Source organism: Lacerta agilis, chromosome 5, assembly GCF_009819535.1.
Source record: "Lacerta agilis isolate rLacAgi1 chromosome 5, rLacAgi1.pri, whole genome shotgun sequence".
Classification (NCBI taxonomy): domain Eukaryota; kingdom Metazoa; phylum Chordata; class Lepidosauria; order Squamata; family Lacertidae; genus Lacerta; species Lacerta agilis.
The window spans coordinates 48,401,174-48,429,101 of NC_046316.1; the positions used below are offsets into that span (position 1 = coordinate 48,401,174).

The 27,928-nt window shown below is 41.6% G+C and overlaps 1 protein-coding gene across 1 annotated transcript in view; it reads right to left on the reverse strand.

The window, feature by feature from the left end:
* Positions 1 to 1,527: 1,527 nt before the first annotated feature.
* ACSL5 (acyl-CoA synthetase long chain family member 5) overlaps positions 1,528 to 27,928 on the reverse strand; it is a 31,070-nt gene continuing 4,669 nt past the window's right edge. The window contains exons 2-21 of the mRNA XM_033149689.1: positions 19,971 to 20,162; positions 18,333 to 18,441; positions 16,591 to 16,655; positions 16,407 to 16,508; positions 15,810 to 15,909; positions 13,772 to 13,950; positions 11,693 to 11,725; positions 11,535 to 11,586; positions 10,555 to 10,628; positions 10,347 to 10,424; positions 9,697 to 9,831; positions 9,208 to 9,342; positions 9,019 to 9,114; positions 7,431 to 7,503; positions 6,703 to 6,791; positions 6,497 to 6,613; positions 5,275 to 5,418; positions 4,867 to 4,968; positions 3,097 to 3,168; positions 1,528 to 2,320 (exon numbers count right to left, since the gene is read on the reverse strand). Coding sequence (XP_033005580.1) covers positions 2,183 to 2,320; positions 3,097 to 3,168; positions 4,867 to 4,968; positions 5,275 to 5,418; positions 6,497 to 6,613; positions 6,703 to 6,791; positions 7,431 to 7,503; positions 9,019 to 9,114; positions 9,208 to 9,342; positions 9,697 to 9,831; positions 10,347 to 10,424; positions 10,555 to 10,628; positions 11,535 to 11,586; positions 11,693 to 11,725; positions 13,772 to 13,950; positions 15,810 to 15,909; positions 16,407 to 16,508; positions 16,591 to 16,655; positions 18,333 to 18,441; positions 19,971 to 20,126 — 2,049 coding nt within the window. The 5' untranslated portion in view covers positions 20,127 to 20,162 and the 3' untranslated portion in view covers positions 1,528 to 2,182. The remainder of the gene's footprint in view (positions 2,321 to 3,096; positions 3,169 to 4,866; positions 4,969 to 5,274; positions 5,419 to 6,496; positions 6,614 to 6,702; positions 6,792 to 7,430; positions 7,504 to 9,018; positions 9,115 to 9,207; positions 9,343 to 9,696; positions 9,832 to 10,346; positions 10,425 to 10,554; positions 10,629 to 11,534; positions 11,587 to 11,692; positions 11,726 to 13,771; positions 13,951 to 15,809; positions 15,910 to 16,406; positions 16,509 to 16,590; positions 16,656 to 18,332; positions 18,442 to 19,970; positions 20,163 to 27,928) is intronic.

The following is a 27,928-nucleotide window of genomic DNA, read 5'->3' on the forward strand; positions in this document are numbered from 1 at the left end:
GATGGTGGGCGAAACAGGAGGACCTTCAGTGAAAGTTGTAAAGTTCCAGCAGATTCACATGGGTGTATCTACACACACAAAAATGTTCTGAAAATCATTTTAAAGAAAGTTTTAAAAAATACATTGAATTTTCCATAAGGCTCACCATCGCCATCTAGTGTCACATTGTATATTGCACTTAAAACTTTTTATTTGCAGCCATGGTAGAAGGTGGTCCTGCAAGCAGCCAAATTCTGAGAGCCACTAAGGACTTTGAAGACAACACCTAGCACTTTTCTGTAATATTCACATTCTAATGTTTCATCTGTAAATATAAATTAGCACGTGCAAACTTGCAGTTACAGGCTTTTGTCCCTCATCTGAAGTACTTGGCATTTCTCTTTCAAACCACCCCAGATATATCATCCAAACCAGCTCCTTGTTACAGTTCCTGCTCCAAATTGGTTCAACCCTCTCCCCTTTTAATGGCAGGTTGGATTTTATGGCAGCCCCCTGCAAATTAAATATCCTGCCCAGATCACCCACTAACTAATATGATCCAACCAAAAATTGAGACACCTGAATAGCAGATTTCTCATTGCCCATTTCTTATGTCATACTTGTAGAACTTCTAGATGCCGCTGGACTAAATTTGGTTAACATCAGTTGAGGTTCTGAAAGCCCTGCTTAGTCATGTAGAATCATGATAGCTGCTAGTTGTACAGGTGTACACGCTAGTTTTCTCAGTTTTATTTTGGTCTTCAGGTTAAATGAGTGATTTAATGCAATGAGCACCTATCACATATTTAGAAACCAGGATTTCTATGAAGTCTGAGAACTAGAACCAAACTCTCGATACAAGAGAAGTCAGATAGTTGTGGGTTTTCATGAAGACTGGGTTATGACTGTAGCAAATCCTCTGTGCTCAACGCTAGGCAAAAGCAAATGCAGCATCTGCTGTACCAAGAAGAAAATCCACTAAGAGATAATGAAGCAGCCCTAATGATGGGGGAAAGGATCAATGATACTTCAAAGAATATAGGCAAATAGCTCTGATTTAGTGGGAAAGAGCTGCTTTGATAGGGAAAGTTGCAAAGCATCCCTGACAGATCTCCCCTCTGTATCCCCAGCCCCCCTTTTGTATGCTGTGTTTAACATGCCTGTATTTCTCCTCACCACAGGCTACTGTTACTAGTCCATGCTGCAACAGATCAAAGGTACTCTAGTTACTCATCTACAGTCCTGTCCCTGAAATCTTCTTTGAGCACTTTGCTTTTGGAGTTGCAGAGAGAGCTGCAGCACTTGTAACCAGTAAGAGCCAAGGTCAGATTAATAACCATGCACCTTGACATTAAGGGCAACTTAAATCTGTACAGGAAATGAGGCACCAGTTTTGGTAATCCAAGATGTCCCCCACCCAAAAAAAACCTTAAATTTTGAATAGATTTTATACATGCTTAAGGGAAGTATCCTTCCACGTATTTAGAAATGGGCATTTACCTTCATGGAATTCAGTGAAGTACAAGACGTACTAAGTCAAAAGACAAATTTCAGAAAGTGCTATCAGTTTATTTTTCACAAATATTTTCAGCCAGCAGGAATAGTTTGCGCCTAAGCAGAATTTGGATACCCAGACTTTAAAAAATAGGCATTAAGTACATTTATTGCCAATGATGCATTTGAGCACCATCACAGAAATATGGCATTCATGGCTTTTTCTCCAAAAGCATATACAAAGCTAGAGTAAATGACTGTACAAATCAAGACTATATTACATGGGGCAGAGCCTTTCAGTAAAATTAGATTAAGTTAGTGTTTAAGCATACTGGTCCTATACAATCTCATTATGGCCGTTAGAACTATCAATAGTTTTAAGAGACGTCTTAAATACTTTCCCATACTATCTTCCAAATACGGCAACTATCATCAAGTTCTTCCCATTTCATTTAGATTTATACAAATCACAAGGGACAACAGTAGTCACTGAGGCAGGAAGGCAGCTTCCCCCATTTGCTCTGAATACAAGTCTGTCATGTTCCATTTGAACAACGTAGTATATTACACAAGATTCACCACAACTGGTTGCTACCTTAGCTAAACATGTTTTTCTTTAAAGAGGAAGGGGCACTTAGCTGTTTAGGGCCTACCAAGTGCTTTCACAATTCACTGTAAATATAATTAGCTGAGGCTCCCCACCCCCTTACTACATATTAGCAGCATAGATGGCATCAATTTGACTTCTGAAGAATTTGGATACTTCTGCTCTCTTTGCCTTCAGTGTTGGGGTCAACAGTCCATTTTCAACTGTGAGCATCTCTGGATGGAGGTAGAGATCTTTCACCTGGTTGTGGAGACAATATTTTTGTCATAATTGTGCCTCATGCATTTGTCTGAGGTAGGACAGTTTGCCTTATATCAAGGTTCCCTCTTTACCTTTGAGAAGCTATACTCTCAAGCCCTTGGGATCAAGGAAGTCTATAGTATTTCCTCAAACAGGCCCCCACCCCTATTTTGTTTTTGTATCAAAACAGCTAGTTGTTGACAGCCACCATTTCACAACACACCAAGTGCCCCTTTGCTTAGGAGCAAAGTGCTAGAACCATTTGTTACAGCGCGGAGTGTAGCATGCAGATTTCTGGTTTGATAATCTTGGCTGTTGGATGCCTGCCCCACATCAATAGAGGCATTGCAGCAGATCTCTGGACTTGTCAGAGATCAAAGTTTGAGATAGAAATCTGAACTCCATGTCCCAGGATGACAAGATACCTTTGAAACCTCTTGGAAGTTCAGAGATTTATTTATTTATAATTTTCACTTTTACAAATTTCAACATTTACTGAAGTCCGGAGATTTAAGACCAACTACTTTCACTGTAATTCCTCCAGTATCTATGACAGACACTCAATTCCTTTTGTAAAGGGATAAGGGCAGAGCACAATGGAAACATTATGGTGCTGATTTAAATCTTTTTATAAGCCCTTTTATGCATTCAAGCTTCTTTCCAACACAAACGGAGTATGCACAAACCCGTCTCTCTGCTTCTGGAGTTCTGCGTTAAGAGTTCATTCTCTTTGAAGTCATTTAACAGCAATAGCCTTGAACAAACTACATACTCACTTGTTCAAATGACTTGAGGCCAGCTTCTTTCCCCAACCTGATTATGTCTGTCAGGATAGCTTTTTTCACTGTCTAGAAACAGAAAATATATTGGTAGGATTTAAACCAGTGTGTTTGAAAATCTTCTAAGTTTATCTTAATGCCTTTAGAGACTAAGGCTACATAAATGAAAACCCATAAGTAGTCCCATAGTATCTTAACAGATTTATGTTTACCAGTAACTAACCTATATATGGTAGCAACAAGGTGAAGAACAGAGACTTCCAGAAGAAGGTTACTGATGTAAGTCACCTCTCTATCCCAGTCAGCATAATCGTGGAATCTTTTTAGCCAATGGTTTTCCCTTTCTACAAATCAACTTTATTGAATGAATTCACATTTGTTCTGCAGGAGTATTTTTCAGGAATCAAATCTCACATTGTGCTAGAAAGTGGTTCTCGGAACTTTTTAATGAGTTTTATTCTGTGGATTGCAATGCATGCAGTACCTTTTTAAGGATTGTTTTCAGGCTAAGGAAGGCACTAAATTTTAGAAATCTCAGAAGAATGTATAGACCCCAAACACACATTCTTCGCCACCCACAGCTGCCCAATCCGCTAGTTGTTGAAGCCTGACACCATAAAGCAGTTTAATTCTTAAGGAATTTGTGTGGCTTGGTGGTGGAGTGGGAAGAGATCCTCACAGAGCCATGCACTTAACAAGTATTGTGAGCAAAAAATAAAAAAGGACTATTGCCTCAAGAACCTTTTTTAAAAAACCTCAAAGGGAGAGGTTATATGCAAATTAAATACTGCACTCACACAAAATTCACTTCTAGGATTTCTGCCTATTTCTTAACACACAGCTATCATAGAATCAGAGTTGGAAGAGACCACAAGGGCCATCCAGTCCAACCCCCTGCCAAGCAGGAAACACCATCAAAGCATTCCTAACAGATGGCTGTCAAGCCTCCGCTTAAAGCCCTCCAAAGAAGGAGACTCCACCACACTCCTTGGCAGCAAATTCCACTGTCGAACAGCTCTTACTGTCAGGAAGTTCTTCCTAATGTTTAGGTGGAATCTTCTTTCTTGTAGTTTGAATCCATTGTCCCGTGTCCACTTCTCTGGAGCAGCAGAAAACAACCTTTCCCCCTCCTCTATATGACATCCTTTTATATATTTGAACATGGCTATCATATCTTAACACTTAAGCATATCCTATCTTCACACTTAAGCAAATGTGTGGGTTAAGCTTGAACATGGGGAGTTTTGCTAGGACAACTTTCTAATCAAACAGCACACTCAAGATACATATGAAGTTAACATGCAAGTTCAGACATGAAGATGCTGCTAAAGTAAAGACTTTCACTGCAGTGACAAGTAATTATAATAATTGCCTGCTCCTCTCGCTTAACCCACTATACCAGCCTAGGTTGCCAACATAGAATTTAGAATAACTGTTCTAAATATCCAATTTCCTCCCATCTAGTTTAAAAGCTACCTTGCTTAAATCTAGTTTATTAGGCTGTATTGTAGGATTGGGTGTACATTAATAATTTTAGCATGAAGCAGCTATTTACAAATATATGTGATATGGCACAAAAGACTCCCATATCACCTCATGCAAAACTACATATCCAAATACCAAGTGAGAGTCAAGAGGCAAATTGGCTCTTTTATTATCGAACTCTGAGGTCCAGTTTACAATCAGACAATTTCCCCTTACAGTTCACCAAATGAACTTTTCTCTTCAGTAACTTGGATCTTCACAAAGTGAGAGAAAGGCACTTACTGTATTTTTGCAGAGTTCCTCAAACGAACCTTTAACTCCCAGCTTTGCTGCAAAATCTGGAAGGGTCTCTGGATCAGGAACCACCACACTCACCAAGAATGACTGTAGGAAGAATGAACATTCAGACTCCAGGGGAAAAATGGGTGTGGGTGTGTTGTATGTACTCGTTCCCAAAGACTTCCACTTGGACACATTGAGTTCCTTTGGGCCAAAGTGCCAACATGTTGTGTCATACTATAAAGAAGTCAGCTTTTATGATCATGCAATCCGTTCAGGTCTTCATTATGTCCCTGCAAGTCACCCATCTCAGCAGCAGTGTGTGTCTTGACCATTCTGATAGAGCTGTCTGGCCCTAGAAACTAGTTAGCACAGTGGCTGAAGATACAGCTCTGAACAGGGCACACTTACCTGTAGGCTATCTCCATGCACAAACACCTGTGCTACAGGAGCACTTCTGAGGTAGATGTTTTCAATCTTTTCAGGTGCAATATATTCTCCTTGAGCTAGCTTGAAGATGTTCTTTTTTCTGTCAATTATTTTCAATGCACCACTCTGCAGAAAGTGCAAAAACAAGTTTGGAGACAGGAATAGAAAGCTATCTGTATCCCACATTTTTCTCCGAAGAGCCCAAAATTCGTGTACCTGGTTCTCCCACTCTTTATTTAATCTTCACAACAACCCTGTGAGGTAGGTTAGGCTGAGAGGCAGTGATTGGCCCAGCAAGCTTCATGGCAGAGTGGATATTTGGACTCTGGTCTCCCAGCTCCTAGTTCCACACTCTAACCACTACACCACACTGGCCTAAAATTCCCAGAGTGGTTTAATGATCAATCCTTCACAGGGAACTCTGGAAATTGCAGCTATGTGAGGGGAATTGGGATTTCCTAACAACTTTTGGCGCCCTTAACAAACCACCAATATTATAGGGTTTTAAATGCATTATGTAGGCCAAGTAGAATGCTTTAAGAATAAGGCATCGGTGCCATATTCAGCAATTCAATCTTTGAATGGTGCATTGATAACAAACCCAATCAGTGGCTTTTGGGAGAGTCCTTACTGCCTCATCTCTCCTAATCCACAGTGCACTATATGCAAGAAAGCATGCCCTCGGGCTGTATTCTCCACCACCAATTTCACAACATGTAGTAGAATGCACACTTTGGGGTATATGCTATTTGAAGGATACATGGGGAATGCTTAACTGCTGCAACATACCAAGAGTAACTGTGAAGTTTATCTTACTTTATACATCAGATTTGTGTTTGGGTGCCAAGCTTTGCAGGAATAGCTTCCTTATCTTTGCAAGGGAATAATTACGGCAAATCTCATTTTAAACACTTTCAAGTATCCTTTCTAGGAGCCATTTTCTACAGCCAGATGCAGAAGAGCTTGGAGACCAAAATAGGCCACTTCCAGATAATCTGGGTTTTTTTTAGAATTCATCCATGTATGTTTGTGGGGAGGTTATAGCATGTCATGTCAAGCAATTGTTATCTCACATTCCAGCATATTTTATTTTGTTGGAAGTGGGTTAGTTGCATCAGAACTCCAAATGGTGCAACCTGGAATTAGCCAGCATACTGTTCTGTGCAAAGTAGTCAGGAAGCTGCCTCAGTGACCATCAACTTACCGGCATCCATTTCCCAATGTCCCCAGTATGAAGCCACCCATCCTGGTCAATAGCTTCACCAGTTTTCTCAGGATCCTTCAAGTAACCCTTGAATACATTTGGCCCCTTAACGCAAATCTATAGAAGGCACACAAAAATAGGCATTAGACCCCCCATCTATTTTAAACTTCAGCTCACAGAATGCTGCATCACAAAAAGGAGCTTACCTCTCCTTCACCGTTAGCTGCAAAGTAGTTCATTTCAGCAACATCGTCAAGTTTTACAACGTTGCAAGCTAGGGGGGGTCCGACGTGACCTAAAGAAGAACACCCATGCAAAAAAATTAGTTTTCTCAGTACAATCTTCCCTTCTTTTCCTGTCTTGGCAGGAGGTGCATATGGAGGTGCATATGAAGAAGGGCAAAAAGTAGCTGTTGTCTTATCAACCCTTTCCTTATTGCTTCCACTTACATATCGAAGTAACTGCTAACTTCCATAATCACCTTTTATAGCCTAAACAGTTATAAAAGTCTCTCCCACCTCCACAACAGAAAAGCAAGCTCTGAATAATCAGATTAGAAGTTGTCTTAAGTCTAACTCATCTTGCCAGTATAGCCCATTCTGCTAGTGAACGGAAGGACAAGTCATATTTAAATGCAGGAGAAGCGAAAACCTGTTGCCCTCCCGCACCCACCACCCCCACAATATTTATGTGATCAGTTACATAGAAAGAAGAAAGCAGCAGGGTAAACTGCAAAGCATCCAGAGAAGCCAAAGGAAAGCTCCCATCTCCCCCTGGCCCACACAAACACAGAGGATACAACTCATCCAATACTACCTTGCCCATCATAGGATGTTTCTTTAACTCATGCTGACCATCTATTATACGCAACTATAAGCCAACTGAAGCCCAAGTCATAGTCTTCAGCCACACTCGGAATTTTAAGAAAGCATACCAGTTGTCCAGTCTCCCGGCAATGAAAATGTGCAGCCGCCTGTGCATTCTGTTTGGCCATATGCTTCAAAGATCTGATTTGGAAGGCAAATATTTAATTAGATGGCGCCCTTTAGTTCCAGTTGCTGTTTGGATGGGTTTGTTTTATGACAACGTGGAGTCTACATGAACAATTCAATGAACAAGGCAAGTTCTGTCATGACAGATCCACTGAGATCGGTGGTACTTCCTAGTGGCGTTGCTCAGAAGTGGAGCGTATAGGACTGGATTATTTGTGAAGTGTTTCCATATCCCCCCCCCAGTTTAAATACTTTATTGAAATTCATAGATAACATACACAATATACCAAGATGAAAACAATCATGTACTAATAATCTTACATATGTTTACAAGAATTAAATTTATGCAATCTCTTTTTTCCTATATTTTTGCTGACATAGAATAGACTTCCTATCATTTCCCAATGCATATAACCTTTCTGGTGATGAAGGTAAAAGGTAAAGGTAAAGGGACCCCTGACAGTTAGGTCCAGTCACAAACGACTCTGGGGTTGCGGCGCTCATCTCGCTTTATAGGCCAAGGGAGCCAGCGTTTGTCAGCAGACTGTTTTTCTGGGTCATGTGGCCAGCATGACTAAGCTGCTTCTGGCGCAACAGAACACCAAAACCAGAGCAGCGCATGGAAACGCCGTTTACTTTCCCGCCGAAGAGATACCTATTTATCTGCTTGCACTGTGTGCTTTCAAACTGCTATGTTGGCAGGAGCTGGGACCAAACAACGGTAGCTCACCCTGTCATGGGGCATCGAACTGCCAACCTTCCAATCAGCAAGTCCAAGCGGCACAATGGTTTAAACCACAGCACCACCCATGACTTCCTATCATGCTTATAACCCTTCTGGTGATGAATGTACTTATCATTATTACCTTACTCTTTCTGTACTGTTACAACAATTCATACCTTTTTGCTTGTTTTTTTTATTCTGTAGATATCTCTTATACATATCCCATTTTTGAACAAATGATTGTCTTGTATTACCTATTAGTCTGTTAGTCAATTGCGCCATTTCCGCATATTCCAGTAACTTGCACTGCCAATCTGATAAGGTTGGAACTTTTTCCAAAGTGTTTCTATAATTTTGCCTACAAAATATGCACTCACTATTAAAATCAAAATTATGGAAATTATGGAAGTGTTTCCAAAAATTTGATTTTAATGGTGAGTGTATATTTTGTAGGCAAACGGATTGTCCCATTTTGTTTATTTATGAAGAAGTGTTAATGTGTTCGTTATTTTTGGACTTGTTTTCATGTATTCTCTCATTTTCTGTATATTGCCTTTTTGTTGTATTTATTCCATGGTTGCCCTTCTCCAACACTGAAAATATTTGATAAAGAGCAGGTTACAACAACATTTGCACAGTCCACAACTACATTCATGGCTGAGCTTACGATATTGGTTCATCGCCCAACCAACAGCAACACACTTCATTTATCAGGTGCCACAGCAATGCCACTAACAGAATCTTCAAGTCAACTCATTCGCTACTTTGGGGTGGGGTGGAGAATGCCATGGGGGCTTTGCCCTTACCTGACACCCAAAGGCTGCTCTGAGGAACATCAGGACAGGTGAAGATATGGGGGCAGCTCCAGTGACTACTATTCGCACCTTCCCACCCAAGATTTCCTGTGGAGAAGGGAAGTGAAGAATGTAAGCACAGGCACCCCCGTGAAAGGTATTGTGGCATTGGTTCTGAAGTCTAAAAAGGGGAACACGTACCTGAACTTTATTGAACACTAGCTTGTCCCAGATGCTGGTGTTTCGGATAATGCCTTGCTTCACTTCGGCATGCTTCCTGGCTACAGCAACTTTGAGCAATAACTGCTTGAAGTTTGTTTGGGCACCACTTTGAATCTGCAAGAGATCAGGGGATGTGGGCATCCAGTGACTCCAGAGCTAACCTCTTCATTTCTGGCGACCCCATTTCTCTGCCCTTCCCAAACATCCAGCTATTATGCCCCTTAAACTTAAGATGTATTTTAAAGCCATGATGGGAAATGAGAGAGTTTAGGAGAAAGCATTGTGGCATTTTTGGGTGAGCTTTCCATTTCTGTTTTCAGGATTTGGTGGGGTGGGAACTTGGGAGGGTACAAGGATTGTAATCGAACTATTCTATGGAAAATTTAAATACAAGCATAATATACCCAGTTGCAATTGTACTTAACAGGATTCAAGTGGAGGCAGCTTTATGTTGGGTACAACGTTTACCTTGTCATAGATCCTGTTGAGCAGTCTTGGCACCACTGGGAAGATAGTTGGCTTCAAAGTTTTCATGTCATCGGTTAGAAATCTAATATCTCCTTGGAAGAACCCCACTTTTGCTCCATTGCTGTACATTACGGTCTAAAAAGTAACCATGGATGACCTTGAATATACTGCAAAAGGTACTAGTACTGTGAGCCCATTCCCAATCTGCCAGTTGAACCTCTGCCCAGTAAAATATCTAGGTGTCAGTTGCCTCCATTCATTGATTTTTGTGAACACTGGGCATTTATTTAATTAAAAGCTTAATTAAAGAAAAGCTTTTTCAGAACATAAAAAATGGATTGCTGTAAACTGTGTTCTTTAAGCTAAGTTTGAGAGGTGTTTCCGTGTGTGTGTGTGTGTGTGTGTGTGTGTGTGTGTGTGTAGACACACACACCACATCTCAAGATCTTGCTTGCAATATTTATCATGATATACAAGCACACCTTGTCACATTAAGCAGGAAGTACCACAATCCTTTTGCCAGATGGGTTGCTTACAGAGCCAGCCAGTGGCTTAGCCACTCACGTGCCACTGTTTAACCTTTTGAAGAGACCCAAGAAGCACCACACAGTTGCTCTGAGTGGCAAGAAGAACTTAGAAATGGGTTTTACCTGCACTACTCTCTCAAACATGTGAGCTAGAGGAAGGTATGACAGCGATACATCTGATGGCACACAAGGACTTGTCATCTGTAAGAAAAGAAGCAGGCGATGTCACAATGATGCTCCAGTTCTACAAACATGCAAAAATGTAGAGTTTGATTGTCGGCAGCCTGACCAACCTAAATAGCCAGTTTGGCCTATGCATATGGTCACTTACTTCTATAGTCTTCATGAAAGCAGCAGCATTGGCAACAATACTTTCATGTGTTAGCATGGCTCCTTTAGGGTTACCTACACATACAAAAACAAACAGATTTGTAGTTCAAACCAGGAATTTAAGAGCTGAACTACACACTGTTTCAGGCAACCTGAACACCATGAAACAAGAACACTCCTTTCATTTTTTTTTTTAAAGTATGGGCTGCCCTTTTTCACTAAGTGTGAACTCACAGCAGCTTTAAAAAGAAATACAACTTCATGGTTTAAAAATCATAAAATGCAGCATTAAAACCTGCCCATATAGATTTCTTTTGGAGGTAGGCATGCAATACAGCTAACCAGGCCAGTTTTAGCTATTACAGATAGCATGCAATCTTTCTGTCAGAACAAGAGGTGTAGAGTCAAGTGCCCCCTGAATTTCAGCATCAAATAACCATTTTTGAAAGCCCAGTGGGAAATCTTCAAAATGATGTTAAGTGCTACTTCTCTTTCCTTGCTTTCTTCCCAAGTTGTGTGGCAGTCTTATTCTATGAAGAGCTGTCAACAGTTTCACCTCAATACCATTAGTTTTAATAGGATTTGTGTCTCTTCCTCTCTATAAAAGTATCAGGGGGGCACAGAAATTGATCGTTGCCCCCTCTCCACATTCCCTGAGGAGAGTCCAAATTTCACCCTGTGAAACTGAAGTTCCCGTTCAGGCAGCATGAAGCAATACAAAGAAAAACCAACAGGAGTTCTTTGTATACTAAAACACACCAGGAACATATTACATGGCATAAGTACAAGGATTTGTATGAAAACCCCTCAAATGCTTCTGGCATGAGTGGTTATGGCTGGAGATATTTTTTGTTTCAGTAATTGGATGGGCTCCATTATCTCCAACATTTGAGGCGAGTCTTAAAATCTAAAAATAGGATTAGCGTTTGTCCCTTTTGTCACAAAAGATGCTGCCTATTGATGTTCTACCAAGTTATTTACCTGTTGTTCCACTGGTGAAACAGACTATGGCAAGATCCCCTGGTTTGGGAAGCTGAAATAAGAAAACAATTGAGTCCCAAATGGGTTCAAGCTCTTAAAATCACACATGGTAGTAAATAGACTTCATTGGTTGAGTAAAATAGAGGATGAGTACTTACAACTGGTCTGCTGAAGTTTAGTTTCCCTAACATCTGTAGGAAAATAAGCAAGAGCAATTAAGCAGTGCCACTAAGGAATGGGGCAGTTGTCGTATTACAGGGTAGCTCAAAAAGTAGATGTTCTGAAGTGGTTTGTTTTTTTGGGTGGGAGTATGAAGTGATGGTCTGAATTTAAATTAAGATTAATCTAGATAGATAAGAGCCATTTCTAGCATTTATGATTGCAGAAAGAAATCCCAATAGCTATGCAGCTATAGCACTTTACATATTAAGACAAGGCTGGAGGAGGAGGAGGAGAAGTTTGGATTTGATATCCCACTTTATCACTACCCTAAGGAGTCTCAAAGCAGCTAACAATCTCCTTTTCCCTTCCTACCCCACAACAAACACTCTGTGAGGTGAGTGGGGCTGAGAGACTTCAAAGAAGTGTGACTAGCCCAAGGTCACCCAGCAGCTGCAAGTGGAGAGCAGAGGGACAGAGAGTATGTATTTAGCTGAAAATTCATCTTAATTCCCTCAAGATGCAGGTGTGTGTGTGTGTGTGTGTGTGTGTATTAAAAAAAGAAATCTGCACACACACAATCTCCCACTTTTTGTCTGTCCTAAGACCCCAGGACACAGATCAATCAATTTATGTTATGAATAATTCTGCTGGTTTTTCCCCGGTTTAAGTTTGGTGACTGGTTTTTCGAGGTTTACAAAAAATGTATTTACAGAAAGAAAGAATTCCACCCTGGAATGCTGTGCGATGTATGGGCATAATAGTTTATAGTCACTGCTATTTACTGATACACCCTTATAGCAGCTTTTTAAAAAATGGCATAGAAAAGGCCAAGAATAGAAGGATCAGCATGAGTATTAAGGATAAAACATTGAAAGGACTGGAGACCACACTGGAAGTTGTGTAAGGCCAGAATCACTGGTGAAACCGAAATATTAATATTGTGGCAAAGATAACCTACCCAACACATACACCACTGTCCAGCCAAGCCACAGTCCCAACAATTGTCAATGACCAAGTTCGCATGTCACATAAAACCAAGGATGGGGAGCCTTTTGCATCCCAAGGACCACAGACGAACGTAGGTAGCATATGAAATGTGTAATCTCACCTAGTTTATTCACTCACACACATAGCTCTCAACCCAAGCAACCAGGAAGTGTTGTTGGAGTTAAAGGACACATTCCATCCAGGCAAAAATATTCAAGGAGAATGCAAAGCAGCACTGGTATAGGGTGTGGCTAAGGACAGTTCTAAGGAGAGTCCTTAGATGGAAAGGCCTGGATGTCCATATTTGGCCCCTCTGCCTGAGGTTTCCCATCACTGCATTGAACCATAGTTTATTCTGTACTGTGGTTTAATATAAACAAGCAGCATGTTGGTGCACACTACTCAAAGTCCCTGCTGTGCTTCTTCCCATAGCTGTCAACCTTCCCTTTTTTGCGGGAAATTCCCCTATCAGTACTATAGCCTATATAGTATAGTACTGATAGGGGAATTTCCTGCAAAAAAAGGGAAGGTTGACTACTATGGCTTCTCCCCCTTCATCCTTTGGCATGCTGGGGAACAAACCAACCAAACGTTCATTTCATGTTATTTGCCTACCAGCACTCATGGTTTGTTCCTCTCCAAACAAACCACACGTGGAAACTGAAGGGAAAGATACCAAGAAATTTGATAAGAATCTGCAGCTTTGGGAGGAATACTATGGCCATGCTTTAATATCCACCCAGTGAAGTTGCTCAACACTTTTCAGAAGCTTCAGTTCCCACATGGAATGGGAGATTGATAAATTTACTCAAAGGGATACTATTTAAGCATGTACTCAAAGCCAAATCCCAAAAGATGTCACAATGATGAACATACATACTTGCAGTTTCTAGGCTTAACCCAGGCTTCCTCAACCTTGGCCCTCCAGGTGTTTTGAGACTACAATTCCCAGCATCCCTAACCACTGGTTCTGCTAGCTAGGGTTCATAGGAGTTGTAGGCCAAAAACATCTGGAGGGCCGAGGTTGAGGAAGCCTGCTTTAACCTATCTCTCAAGAGCAGACTTGTCAAGCAAAAGGGATCGTGTACCTCAATTTCTTGTAATGAAAGGATTTCAACTCCCAGGGAAGCTCCCTTTTCCTTTAATGTGCCGTCAAAAGGATCCATCAGAATTATCATCTTCAGTCCTGGTGTCTTCTTTTGTTCACAGTTCTCGAGTACCACTTGTGCCTTCTCGGGTTTGTCGCATATCACTGTAGCAATGTCAGCTAAGGGAACACAACATAGCACTTGACAATCTCCATCACTGGACTCAGGTTACGCAAGCAGAACACACAAGCAGCACCAGCTTGCTGAAGCAGACATCTCCACATACCCGTTTCATGTGGCAATCATTATAGAAGTGGAAAGCGGAAATAATGCATTAAGTGCAAGCACTCTGTGTGCCAGAAGCTTCTGGGAGCTGCAAGAAATGCTAGGTGTGCCTGCCAGGTGTGGCTTGCAATTAGGCTATCAAGGCACAGACACTTAAGTTTACTGTGAGGAGTATAGGCCTCTTAATTGGGCTTTAGAGCCTGTTAAGTATACTACACAATTATTATTCCTGCCTTTCGTACTAGCTTGTAAAAACACATTGAGCAAGCATGTTGCATGCAAATGCCAAATGTCTCTTTAACCTAAACAGTTGCTTTGGGAGGGAGCATTTGGGATTCTAGGAGAATTTAGGGCATTTACTCCTTTATCCATCATGTCTGTTTGAAGTTACACCACCAAGCAAGCTTTTGTCTACAGGTTTCATTATCTACAACATCATGCATTTCACAGAAAGGAAAGAGCTGTTGTGGGGGAAAAGAAAAGGGAAACATCTTCCACTGTTAAAACAAAATGAAAAATGAAAAAATTCCTTCCAGTAGCACCTTAGAGACCAACTAAGTTTGTTAGTCTCTAAGGTGCTACTGGAAGGATTTTTTTTCATTTTTCATTTTGTTTTGACTATGGGAGACCAACACAGCTACCTACCTGTCATCTTCCACTGTTGTTTCCGATTGAGGCCAACCAACTTAATTAAGTAAGGCTACCATTGCATGGTTTGTGTAGCTTGGATCATAGCTGCTATAATTGGAAGTTGTGCCATACTAATGGAGTACAATTAAATGAGCACCCAACTTGTCCAGACTAGTACAAAAAGTCCACTACTATTCTGCTACCCAAGAGACATAACTTCTCGGAGAATTAATCTCAACAAGGTTTCCTGTTAGGATTTTAAGCTTGTGGCTGTCTCTCTCGTGAAAAGCATTGGGGGCTTTATAACAATTGCAGTAAAAACACTGGCTAGCTGTATTTCATTCCATTCATGATTTTAACACAGAGAGATTTTATCTCCAGACATTTCCAAGAGTTTCAATCAAAGAAGCTGCAACACTTTGCATTCAAAAAGTTGGTTTCAAAGAAGTGAGCAAAATAAACTTTGAGGAAGTTCAAAGCTTAGTAACTGAAATACTAGCAATGGAGTCTATGATCCTCACCTGTATTTTTTTTTTGGACTGCAAATTGAGTTTAATGGCCACTATTTTCATTTCAATAATGCCTTTTTTCGTCCAGGATAGCATAAGCGTAACTATAAAAAAGGGGGGGGGGCTTCTTCTATTTTAGCATTTTGAAGCCAAGATGAGACTAGTTGCAAGTAATTGCTTTGTTTCGTTTCTTTACAGAAATAAATACCCTGTTACCACCCCTGTGTGGTAGATTATGTTCTGAAGACAGATTATGTTCAACACTGTCACAAGTATTTTACTAAAAGGCAAACTCTTTGACTATTTGCCAAAGAGCCTGAAGAAGTTCTCCAAAGTCAGGCTCAGAAAACCCACCTCAAGAAGGAACAGGACCAAAAATCTGATCAGGGGCTTAAATTGGTTGAGAAATGCTTTGCTCCTCTACTTAAGCAAAGTCTTTGTTTCATGGGGATTCCAGGGCTTTTTGCAGTCAAAGATCCAGCATAGTTTTGTCACTCTATTTGAGGATCAAATTTCACTTTATAGTAGTCACTTGTCAAGAAAATAACTCCGCCCCCCAATATAAAGAAAGAGTAGAATAATGTATTTCATAGCCGAAAAAAAAAACAGCTTACCTTTGTTAATAATGTACACAATTGCATCAGATCCCAGAGTGTCATAAAGGGGAACTGCAACCATTGAGTAAGTGTAGCAGGCAAGCTCAGAGATCACCCACTAGAGGAGATAAGAACGGAAAAACACATAAGCATTTTGTGGCGATATATAGAACAGCATGTTTAAGGATCAGGTATATTCTAGTAATCCTCCCATTAGAGCTTCTGGTGTTAATTGGGTTGAGCTTGTGAACTTGCAAGCTTGCACCTGGCAGGAACTATATATGACACATCTATTGCAATGAGAACAATACGTCAAGGAAGCTTAATTTTATCAGCCAAACTGCAGAAGCAATTGTGGTAGATATGCAAGCCATCATGCAAATTGGGGAGGGGGGATCATTAGGAAATTGTGAACACATCACGTATTAATTCCAGCAAGACAGGCAACATGCCAAAGCTGCTCCCAGCACTAGACCAGAACATGGATACAACATTAACAGGCAGCAGGTCCATTCACTTCCTCGGCTGCTTCCAAGCATTGATATCAAAACAGTGTAAACATTAAGGAATGGTTTTACCAGAATACTATGGCCAACTAGGATTCTCACAAGTTACCTCTGGTCTATTCTGAGCAAAGATGCCAATGAATTCATCCACTGAGGGTTTACATCCTTTGTGTAGAAGACCTGATCCCAGGTGTTCAGCTCTGTCCAACACCTAGAAATATCAAGGATAGTTAACCTGACATTATTGGCAAGGTATTTAGGTCAATTTTCCAGCTCCATGTGTTTTAACTAACCTGTTGGTAAGATAGCCACTGATAAGGTTGCTTTGGTTTCCTGTATCCTAAGCAAGGGCCATTTTCTGCAAGAAAAAAATTGAGATTATGAATATGCCAGAATAATAGAAGGGTCTTGAAGTGAACTGAAGGACACTGAACAAGAATCCACAGCTTTTAGGCACCCCTGATTTGCTGATATTGTCTGCCGGATTCAATGCCTAGATGCTAAATTATGTCTTTAGTTTGAAAGATCTTGAGCAACTGAACACTTTTCTACTTTAGAGGACTTTAGACAACTTTGTGCAGAGATGCACTCCCATTCATTGTATTTACCTTCCTTTAATATTAGATATGGTTTACAGTTTAAAAATAATAATACTTTAACAGAAAATCAAGCAATTTCAAGAAGCATTAGAATGCCTTCTTATGGGAAAGTCTGAAATACTTTTCTTATACAGCATTCACATAAATCACTGTGATATGTAGCTCCCCCTCATCAAAATAGCATCAGAAGCTGGCCAAGGACCAAACGATATGTGATGCAAGAGATTCAGACTAGATCTCTTATTTGGACAACACAGGTTCATGGGATCCAAGACTGAAATTGATCAGTGCAGCACTGTTGGCAGTAAAGGTAAAGGTAAAGGGACCCCTGACCAGTAGGTCCAGTCATGGACGACTCTGCGGTTGTGGTGCTCATCTTGCTCTTTTGGCCGAGGGAGCCGGCGTTTGTCCGCAGACAGCTTCTGGGTCATGTGGCCAGCATGACTAAGCCACTTCCGGTGAACCAAAGCAGTGCACGGAAACACCATTTACCTTCCCGCTGGAGTGGTACCTATTCATCTACTTGCACTCTGACGTGCTTTCGAACTGCTAGATAGGCAGGAGCAGAGCTCACCCCATCGCGTGTATTCGAACCACCGACCTTCTGACCGGCAAGCTTTAGGCTCTGTGGTTTAACCCACAGCGCCACCCGCGTCCCTCTGTTGGCAGTAGAATTATACAAATACAAGACACTATACCTGTCTAGCTCCCTTTCTTACAATAGGTCAAAACAAGTGGTGCTGGGTAATTCAGATCAAGAATTGGTAGTGGTTGCTGCTCTGACAAAGTTTGGATGCCTTACACTGGCTTCTTTTTAAAGAAGCGTTCTCTTCTTAATTCAGGATATCAATCATTGTTCTACCACATTATATGGTTTGGCCTCAAGCATTATGCTCCAACCTCATGAAAATGAAAGTCGGACTTTCTATTTGACACCATTCATTTCCACACCAATTATAAGGAGCCCTGCAACATTTGTGGTGTTAGAGGATTTGTTTTTAAGATACTCAAGCCATCTCTAAAGCAAGCCAGCCATTTTTGAAGAATATCCTCAGTAGGCAATCACGGTGTGTAGAAAAGGATGCTCATATCAAGGACCAGAAACACACAGAAAGACTGCAATGAATCCATATTCCCATATGGAAAGCCCAGTGTTATTTTTCTAGAAAAAGAAGTGGTAGAACTCACCACCATAGTCTCCCTTGTTCTCTTATAATGGCAATGGCACTCACTTGAGTGGTACCAGAACTGAGTTCCTGCAAGTTGCACCTGAAAAAAAGCCCTGGAAATGCCTCTGCAAAGAATCATTCTGTTTGCTTTTCCCTACTCAGCTTCACTAGCTTCCTCAGGTGAAAAGTACTATGGCAACACCCTCTCCATCCAAAACTGTGGTTTGAACAAGCGATCCAAGTTGTCCCAGTGAATTCCCTACTAACCTGAGACGTAGCGTCCTCTTCTGAAACTTTCATATAAGGTCCGTGCATCCTCGTGGTAGTAAGAAAGAAGCTTGCCTTCAGGCATAAGAGCACTTCTTCTAGCTCCTCCCTACATTCAGAAATTATCCAGGTTAATTGGCAATGTGGATGATGCACCACAAGGCCCCACTCCCCACATTGGACTTTATTCAGATTAAGACTACCCAAGGTTCTTCTCCCCACAATCTGTACATAGGGTTTTCTCATCTTACGAAGTGTTAAGATAAATGGCCACACCAGTTTGATAAAGAACCAAAAATGCATTTAATGGTGCATGAACCCCTAAACCACCAGTAATAATAATTAATGGACACAGCCTTTCCATGTTCCCTTGATCCGAGCCATGCCTTAAGGCCTAGAGAAGTCTCCACCTGCAATAGTCCTCTCCTAGATCTCCCTTTTCGCTTGTGGGTATTTCCTGCCTCCCAGCACCTTAAAGTAAACTTAGGGAAACCAGCACCAGTGAAGGCTAGCTCCAAGACAAGCTCGTTCAGTTTCAGAGGCAAGGGGAGAGTAAACTTGCCTTATTAACTAGAGGGCTTCCTGGACTATGGATTTCTAACTCTCCTCCTCCCATTGTGGAATTGATACTATCCCTATAGCACTTTTCATAATGCCCAGCAAATGATTTAAGAGCCACTGTTATAGCATTGAAGTCAAGCAAGTATGGAAGCCCCAATGTACTTTCTCTTCATCTATCTCAGGCCATTAGGGTAGCTATCAGATTTCCTTCAGAGGCCAACTGTTTCTAAGACAGTAGTAATTAAATGTCAACAAATCTGTAGCCGTTTCATTTGGCTGTCCTCATGAATTGAACACCATTTCCTCAAGAATTTGTTAGTTGACTCCATGTTAAGTGAGATGGTGCATGACACACAAAGATGCTTTGTAGGCACACATACAGAAGCTGTTGTACTGATGGTTAACCAATGACTGTAGCAGAATCCGGTTGGCTGCTGTCAGCTGTGTGACAATATTGCCCCAACCAAGCAGCCTTTGGAGAGAACAATTAACCTGACAAGTCTGTTCACCTTTTATCTGGTGTATGGCATTGCAGTCAGTCAGACGAGCCTCAACGGTTTTCTGGCATAGGGGGAGGTACGCTACCTTCCCCCCTGCGTCACAGCTGGCCGCGTCATCTTTGCCGGGGACAGCCCCAGCCAATCTGCGGCCAGTTTGGGTATGGCTGCGGGCCATTTAATTTTGGCATGGCTGGGCGGCTCCCTCTTCCTTCCCTCTTCTCCTGGAAACTTTGTTACTTGGGTGCCTTGGCATGCAATGGAATCTAACATTTACAGGCATCAAGGAAATTGGCTAGCACTCAAGTAGAACCCCAGAACAAAATAAGAATGCAGATGTGCACAGCACCACCAGCATATGTGCCAACAATATCAGCTGTTGGAGAATGTAGATTTCCCCCCCCCTACCTACCACACAATACTCGCTGAGAAAGGTCATAAATCTTAAGCAGTTTCCATAGCAAGTCAAGTGCATTTCACACAACAGCATCCAATGTTGGGTAAGCTAAGCAATTAATACATTTCATCTAGCCCATTCATTTGCCAACAGCGACTGATGGCCTTTTCTCTTTTCTTTTACCTCAGTGCCAACCGACTGCTTCTTCAAGTCAACAGGAGCCGCAATTGGTTTTGGTTTGGTTATCAGCCATAGGAATACTGTTGTTCCGAAAGTAACAAGACCAATCAAAGCGGGAGTTGGGAGTGGTGAAAACAAGAACTGAAGTATCCAAATCATCCTGTTGGATCAGCAGTGCAGCCAAAGTGGTGAAGCCTAAAGCAAGAGGCAGACAGCAAATAGAACACAATTAACTTTTCATACATAGCTTAATAAAGTTGTTATCCAGTAGCATGACAACGAAATGTTCCCAAGATAGTTATTATTATTATCAAAGTCTTAATTTAAACTGAAGACAATCAATCCACCATCTAGGTTAACGAGTAGTCTCTGATCATGATGTGCTGTAAGTACCATGGTACAGATAACTAACTTTGGTTGTGGTAGATTCTGCAACATCTCCAAGAAGAGCAACCTATTCTACTTTCTAGTCATGTTTCTAGTCCCAAGGATATGCTATTCATTCTCCTACAGAGTCTATAGAGCTCATTTCCAAATACACATAAGTAGCTCAGTGGTGCAACACCTGCTTTGAATATTTAATCCTATCATCGGCAGTTCAAGGAATTAGATGATGCAAAAGTCTCCTACCCTGGAGATCCACTGTCTGTCAGAGCATGCAGTACTTGTCTAGAGCAGGGGTCAGCAACCTTTTTCAGCCGTGGGCCAGTCCACCGTCCCTCAGACCATGTGGGGGGTTGGACTATTTTTTTTGGGGGGGGGGAGATTGAACAAATTCCTATGCCCCACAAATAACCCAGAGATGCATTTTAAATAAAAACACACATTCTACTCATGTAAAAACACCAGACAGGCCACACAAATAACCCAGAGATGCATTTTAAATAAAAGGACACATTCTACTCATGCAAAAACATGCTGATTCCCGGACCGTCCATGGGAGAAGGCGATTGGGTTCCTTAGGTTGCCTACACCCTGGTCTAGAGGGACCAATGTTCTTGCCTACAAGGCAACTTCAATATGTTCATGTAACTTATGTTTTCTTGTATGGTTTTGTTCCCCACTTCCACAGCCCCTGCCCAAGAGACGGGCAGTTGTCATTCTGGGCACATACACTATCGGAAAGCTTAGTGAGAAAATTAGTTTAAAGAGTTCCCAGCTCCAAGACAACTCCATCAAACACTGACAAGGACTTTGCTGGCATTTTCAAGAGATATGGAAGGAGACTCTGAACTTTCACAAATTGCGTAACATACTACAGCTACTGACTTTTGCCCTTGGGTGTGTGGTTTGCTGACTTCTAAGTGTATTCAAGAGTTGCTCATACCCCAAAGTACAGGAAGCCCTTTTCACCCATTTATCAAGAAAGGTCATTATACTACAAGCTATGCTAAAGTTTACACAACGATGAAGTGAGCTGACAACATCTGTTTATCACTGAAGTCTTGCATCTGACCCAAGTACAGTTCCATTCCTTGTAGCTAACCAAATACCAAGGCACCTCCAAGCTCACTCTATATATCCCCCCGCCACCACACACAAAAGCAGATTTACAAAGTAACTGCTGCTAGACAAATACTGCCCCATACTTTGATATCTATTGATATTGACTGGGGGCAATAGATCTGGATTTGTTGGTAGATCTCTGGATGATTGTCAAGGACTGTTCAGCAACAGCAATAAAATAACTCCCTTCCTGCTTTAAATTACATTACTGAAATGAAGGAAGCTTGGAGAAAACAGGAAAGGGGGTTGTATGTAGAAGGACTGTTGTCTCCGTTCATTTGTGGTACTGAAAACAAATTCCTGGGCTCAGAATTATTTAAATCTAAGTTCTAGTGCCAGTTTATAGTTTATTTTTCTAACCAAAGGCCATAACAAATTTTAAAAAATTGTAACAATAGTATTGATAAAACAGAACATCCATCTATAATGTAAGGCAACACCCATGATGTGTGAGAGAAAATACCAGACACCAACAAGCTTACATCTAATTTTATTTCAAATTAAACCTCCGAATCACCACCACAACATAGTGATTTTATGGAACGCATTTGTTCCTTATTTTTCTTGCATAGAGGGTCTGAATCTAATTTGCATGTGTCATTTGCACCAGGTTCTGGCTGGTGCATTTTGCAAGTGTGAATCTGGCCATTCTAGAAGTTTGCTTTGTTTACAGAATACTCCTAGATCAAAAGGACCTTATATTTTGAGTTCAGGAACATCCATATAATCAGAGCTTTCATTTTTTTATTTGAACTGAACAAGACAGGTTTTATAACTAGTACCGGTAGATGTATAGAGACAATGGGCTATATACAGGCAAGACTAAACTTACGTGGGGGATACATTCCAGGGATAGCACATAAAATCAAAATTGTGTAGGCTATAGTGAAAACACATTGGATACCATGGCAGGTGGGATTGCCAAAGTCTTCCCCTCTTTCCGCTCCCTTATTATTATTTTAAATCCTAGCTTTTAAAGCTGAATGCACACAATTTAAATGTGCGTAACTTGAGTTACCTGTATTACCAATATTTTAAAACAAAATCTACCCTGCCTAATTTTCCAGAAGTACCCAGGGTGGCTAACAAATGTGATAAAGGATAAAACACAAGTAACTACCCCCGATTAAACCCCATCATAAAATCAATATATAAGCATGAAAACTACAACAAATATCACAGCGTTCAGAACTGCAGGATGGCCATCAACATACTTGGCTATGTCAGCAAATTATATTTCAATGAACGAACAATTATTATCTATATGCCACCCATCCGACCAGGTTGCCACTCTGGGCAGCTTCTAACAAATTAAAACATTAAGCACAGTAACACATCAAGTATTAAAAACTTCCCTATACAGTAGTCAGGTCTTTACCAACTACCTATAGCAATACAACAAAAGGGCTCTGAGGCACTTGACTCGAAAATTTGGCATTATTTATTATTCTTTATTCAATGCCCATACCCGCCTTCATCCAAAGTTCACAGGACAGTTTACAATTCATTCACAAAGTGTCTGCCATGGCGGATATCACCCTCATCCTGGCTGACAGCAGCCTTGCCAGGGCAAGGGATTTGATTATCAGAGGACATTGGAGCAGTGGGAGCCATATACAGAGAAGGGCCTTTAAGTATTTAAATTAAGTGATTCCCACCCGAGTCCTTTAAATCCATGAGGGTCCACCATAACATTCCTCCATCCCACTTCCCATGCTGCTAACTGCATCCATCCCTGGGAAGGCCCAGGAAGCAAGGAATTATCACTGTCCCCCAACACTGCTTCAGCAAGCACTGCTGCTGCTGGGAAGAGTCAGGAGACACAGATTTTATTACCCAGAATGCCCACGAAGAAGACACATTTGGCTGCTATCTGAAATGGGTTGCCAAGTTGGGCACAATAGCAGAGGGGTTAGTTTCCCCTGCCGCCATTGCGGAACCTCAGAAGACCAGCAGTTGGAACAGCCAACAGTAACATCTGCAGCCTAGAGTGGACAGTTAACGGCATCATCTTCCAACGATGCTGGGAGGAGGCAGGAACGGCAGCCTATCCAGCTACTCCAAATGAACTGCTCTACACCCAGGGGGGCTTGTTCTCTTCCATGTACTGTACCTTTATCTTGTTAATCTATGGCCTTTTAAACTGTGAGGGGGGTATTGTTTTGGTTTGTTATTCCAGTATTGCGTTGTTGTGCTTTAATAATGTAAAGCACCCTGTGAGCTTCAGGTGGAGGGCAGTATTGAAATTTAATAACAATAAAATGGGAACACTTTAAAAAAGACAAAAGACGGCTGAAATACCGGTATATTGTTCTTTTAAGAAAAAAGTGCTTTAAAAAAACCCTTGTGTGTTAATTCATTTTGGAGGCTACCTTGGATAGCTGTTATCAGGCAGAATGATGTGATAAATATTGTTCACACTCAACACACTAAACCTTTGACAGCCTGGTAACCTCCAAATGCTTTAGACTAGAACTCCAATCAACCCCAGCCACAACAACTGGGTGGAGCTGTGGGGAGCGGGGTAGGGTAGGGTGGTTGGTGTGGGTGTATGGGTGGGGGTGTGTTGCAGTAGAGTATGCTCCTCAAACCTGTCCAAATGTTTTGGACTATGTGGAGGGCAAACCTTAATAAAACTCTAGTCCATGGGTAGGCAAACTAAGGCCCGGGGGCCGGATCCAGCCCAATCGCCTTCTAAATCCGGCCCACGGGCGGTCCGGCAATCAGTGTGTTTTTACATGAGTAGAATGTGTCCTTTTATTTAAAATGCATCTCTGGGTTATTTGTGGGGCATAGGAATTCATTCATTTCCCCCCCAAAAAATATAGTCCGGCCCCCCACATGGTCTGAGGGACAGTGGACCTGGCCCCCTGCTGAAAAAGTTTGCTGACCCCTGATGATCTAAGCAGATAGGTCTCTGACTCTTGCCTCCCAAAACCCATAACATTATGCAAAAAGTATCTCATACATTACTATTCCAGTTGGTGTATAATGAAGAGGATCTTATTAAAGCTGATTATTAGAGCATTGCTTAGTTGGCCAATTATTCAGTTCTGGTCATTTTTATACAGGGCTGAACACATTGTTGTGTGTTTGTATGTTGCCTAGCAAGGACCTTGTCCTATAAACACAGCTTAAATATGTAAATAAATAGACAAGTATACTATTCAATCTACTTCCGGTAACTCCTGCAGCCAAGCTGGTGCCAAGTGTACTCCTCTGCTTTCCTTTGGACTACATTAGTGAGGCTGAGGGGGGGGGGACTTGTTGTCTGGGAAGCCTAGACCCTCCATACACACTGCCCAAAAGTGCACCCCGCAGAGGTCACTTCAGTGCTGCTAACAAAGCAAAAGTAACACAGGCACCGAGATTCTTCAGCAGTTTGACTTCAGCCCAGGAGGCACAGTCCATTGTCTTGAGACAGATTGATATAAACAACAATATTCAGTAATCTATTAAACCAGCTATTGGTAGTTCTTCCCATGCTTCCTGTCCCCACCTATATGGAGAACAGTCTTATATGGACTGAGTTACAGGTGGGTAGCCGTGTTGGTCTGCCATAGTCAAAACAAAATCGAAAATTCTTTCTAGTAGCACCTTAGAGACCAACTGAGTTTGTTCCTGGTATGAGCTTTCGTGTGCATGCACACTTCTTCAGATACACTGAAATAGAAGTCACCAGATCCTTAAATATAGTGGGGGAGTGGGGAGGGGTATTACTCAGAAGGGTGGTGGGAATGGGTGATAGGCTGATAAGTGTGGAAAACCTGTTGACGACTCTAAACGGCTGCAATTAGTCTTGCAGGGAAAGGCAGGGGTGAGATGGCTAAAGATGGCTTTGTTATGTATAATGAGATAAGAATCCAATGTCTTTGTTCAAACCAGGTTTCTCCATGGTTTTAAGTTTGGTGATTAGTTGCAATTCAGCCACTTCTCTTTCCAGTCTATTTCTGAAATTTCTTTGTATTAAGACAGCTACTTTGAGATCTTTTATAGAATGTCCTGGGAGATTGAAGTGTTCTCCTACTGGTTTCTCTGTCTTGTGATTCCTGATATCAGATTTATGTCCATTTATCCTTTGGCGTAGGGTTTGGCCTGTTTGTCCAATGTAGAGAGCTGAAGGGCACTGTTGGCATTTGATTGCATACACAATGTTGGAAGATGAGCAATTAAATAGTCCTGAGATGGTGTGTTTGATGTTGTTGGGACCAGTAATGGTGTTATCCGGGTTTATGTGGCAGCAAAGTTGGCATCTGGGTTTATTGCAGGCTCTGGTACCAGTGTCCATGTTGAGTCCTGTTTTTGTATTATTGTGGGTGAGGAGCTGTTTGAGATTGGGTGGCTGTTTGTATGCGATGAAGGGTCTTCCTCCCAGAGCTATATGGACTGAAACACTCTCTTTAGAAAACTATTATTTGATGGAAAAAACCTTGTCAGTTTAAATTTGAGTTAAGGTTCTCTCGTGATGGCTCAAACGCTACAAAGCCAAGAAACTACAGGCAGATGCCAAATATTATGCCTTAACAAGCATGTCATGATGTTTTGCAGCACCACAAATTGTGCTTGCTTGCAACATGCACCCACACTTTTCCTTGATCTTTCTGGCACAAATCCTGACGGGAGGAATGAATTATCTGGGACGAGCAAAGTTGCCTCACATTGTCTTGGTCCAGTATTGCCTTATGAAGCACCTGAACACTGTGTTGCCAGAGAAATCACCCTGCAATTTGGCCCATGCCTCTTTCTTGCTTACAACAGTATCTAGTAGGTTGGGCTAAACAAAGAGATGGGGATCGTCTCCGATTCAACAGGGCAAGAATAACACTCCTGGTGTGTGCGAGAATAGGATTGTGAGGTGTGGAGTAGGAATTGCAGTGAAGAGCAGGGAATGTGCATGGTTGTGGGTGTGCTCCCCCACAAAACATTTCCAAGTTTCCAAACACGCTCATGGGTCCAAAAATGTTGATGAGCCGTTGTTTAACTGTTGCAACCCACTTCATATTCCATAGGCATTGCACATAGTATGCTTTCTTTCCCAGTTCTGTTCTCATGAGCATGCATTCAGCATGCCTCCATTATGTAAGACTTCTAGAAGGCATTCAAGCCTCCTTTCGATGGAGCATTCCTCTCACACAGTACTTGTATATTGCAAGTGTTTTCATTGCTAACTAGAAAGGCCACTTATCAGAAGCCTGATAAGGACCAAGATTGTCCAAGATTCAGTAACTTTACTCAGTTTTTATTTAACTAGACAAGCCATAGTTCAATGGCAGAGAACATGCAGCAATTTCCAGCCTCAATTCCTGCCATCTCCAAGTACAACTCCCATCTGAAATGCTAGACAGCTACTTTCAGGCCGTGTAGCAGATAATAGTGAGCTAGATGGACAAGTGGTCCAACTTGACATGAGGCATTCTTCATGTTCCTCAGCAAAGCAAGGTTAAAACTAAACTATAAAGATTTCAAGCAAACACCTAGAAGTTATTCATCAATTATGTACAGCAGCAATCAGACCATTCTTATTCCCCAGAAAAAACCCCATAAAACAACAGTGGAAGCTTTCACTCAGCTTCAATTGCTTTTTTAGTCAGTCAAAACCAAACCAAAACACCAGAGCTACATTACTATTTATATATGGTAAGCATGCCTGTGCTGCATAAAGGGATAACTTAAGCCTTGACCTTTGAACCTCTGTCATAGAAACTGGATAAGCAACTGCTGCTAGAAGAACCAAGTAGAAAAGCAAGTCAACTGTTGAATGCTGTCGGTATAAACACTATACCTTTGAGTTTGATTCTCATCTAGATACATACCGGTATATCTATGCAACAAAGGCCACGTTTCGAAGCATAAAGGGGTCTTGAGCAAATTACTGTTGCTAACCCACTACCGCAGAGTTGTAATGTTACCACCCTCTGCCCTTTTAACACCCTCTCAAGATACAAGTACAACGGACTGAGTAAAAACAATAGCAATTGAGATTCCCCGCCAACAAAAAGAACCATATTCGCACATCTGGTGTGCCCTTTGCTATCGAGCCACCTCTAAAGTTATCAATAGTACACGCAAGAGGAGGACGAAAACCAGGCACGCTTTAGAATAGAACTGTAACATACTAAATCTGACGATGCCTCTTCCACTTACCAGCTAGATGCCTCCCACCACAGGCTTGCAACAAACTCAGACTCACAGCCTTAAATAACAGCCACTTCCAGGAAGTGCTGGGAACAGCTCGCATGAGAGGGAGGCCTCTCAAGCAGGAAGTGAGTAATTGTTCTCAGGCTTTTTAACGCTATGCACATTTGCTCAGAAGGAAATCACTCTGCACTCAGGGGGACTTGCTTGTATGTGCCTTATGCAGCTCCAGATAGCTGCAACAGGAAGGGAAGTGGGCAACCGCATTTAGGCTAAAAGTACCAGAAAATAAGCTAAGTTGTACACAGGTCGCTTTTATT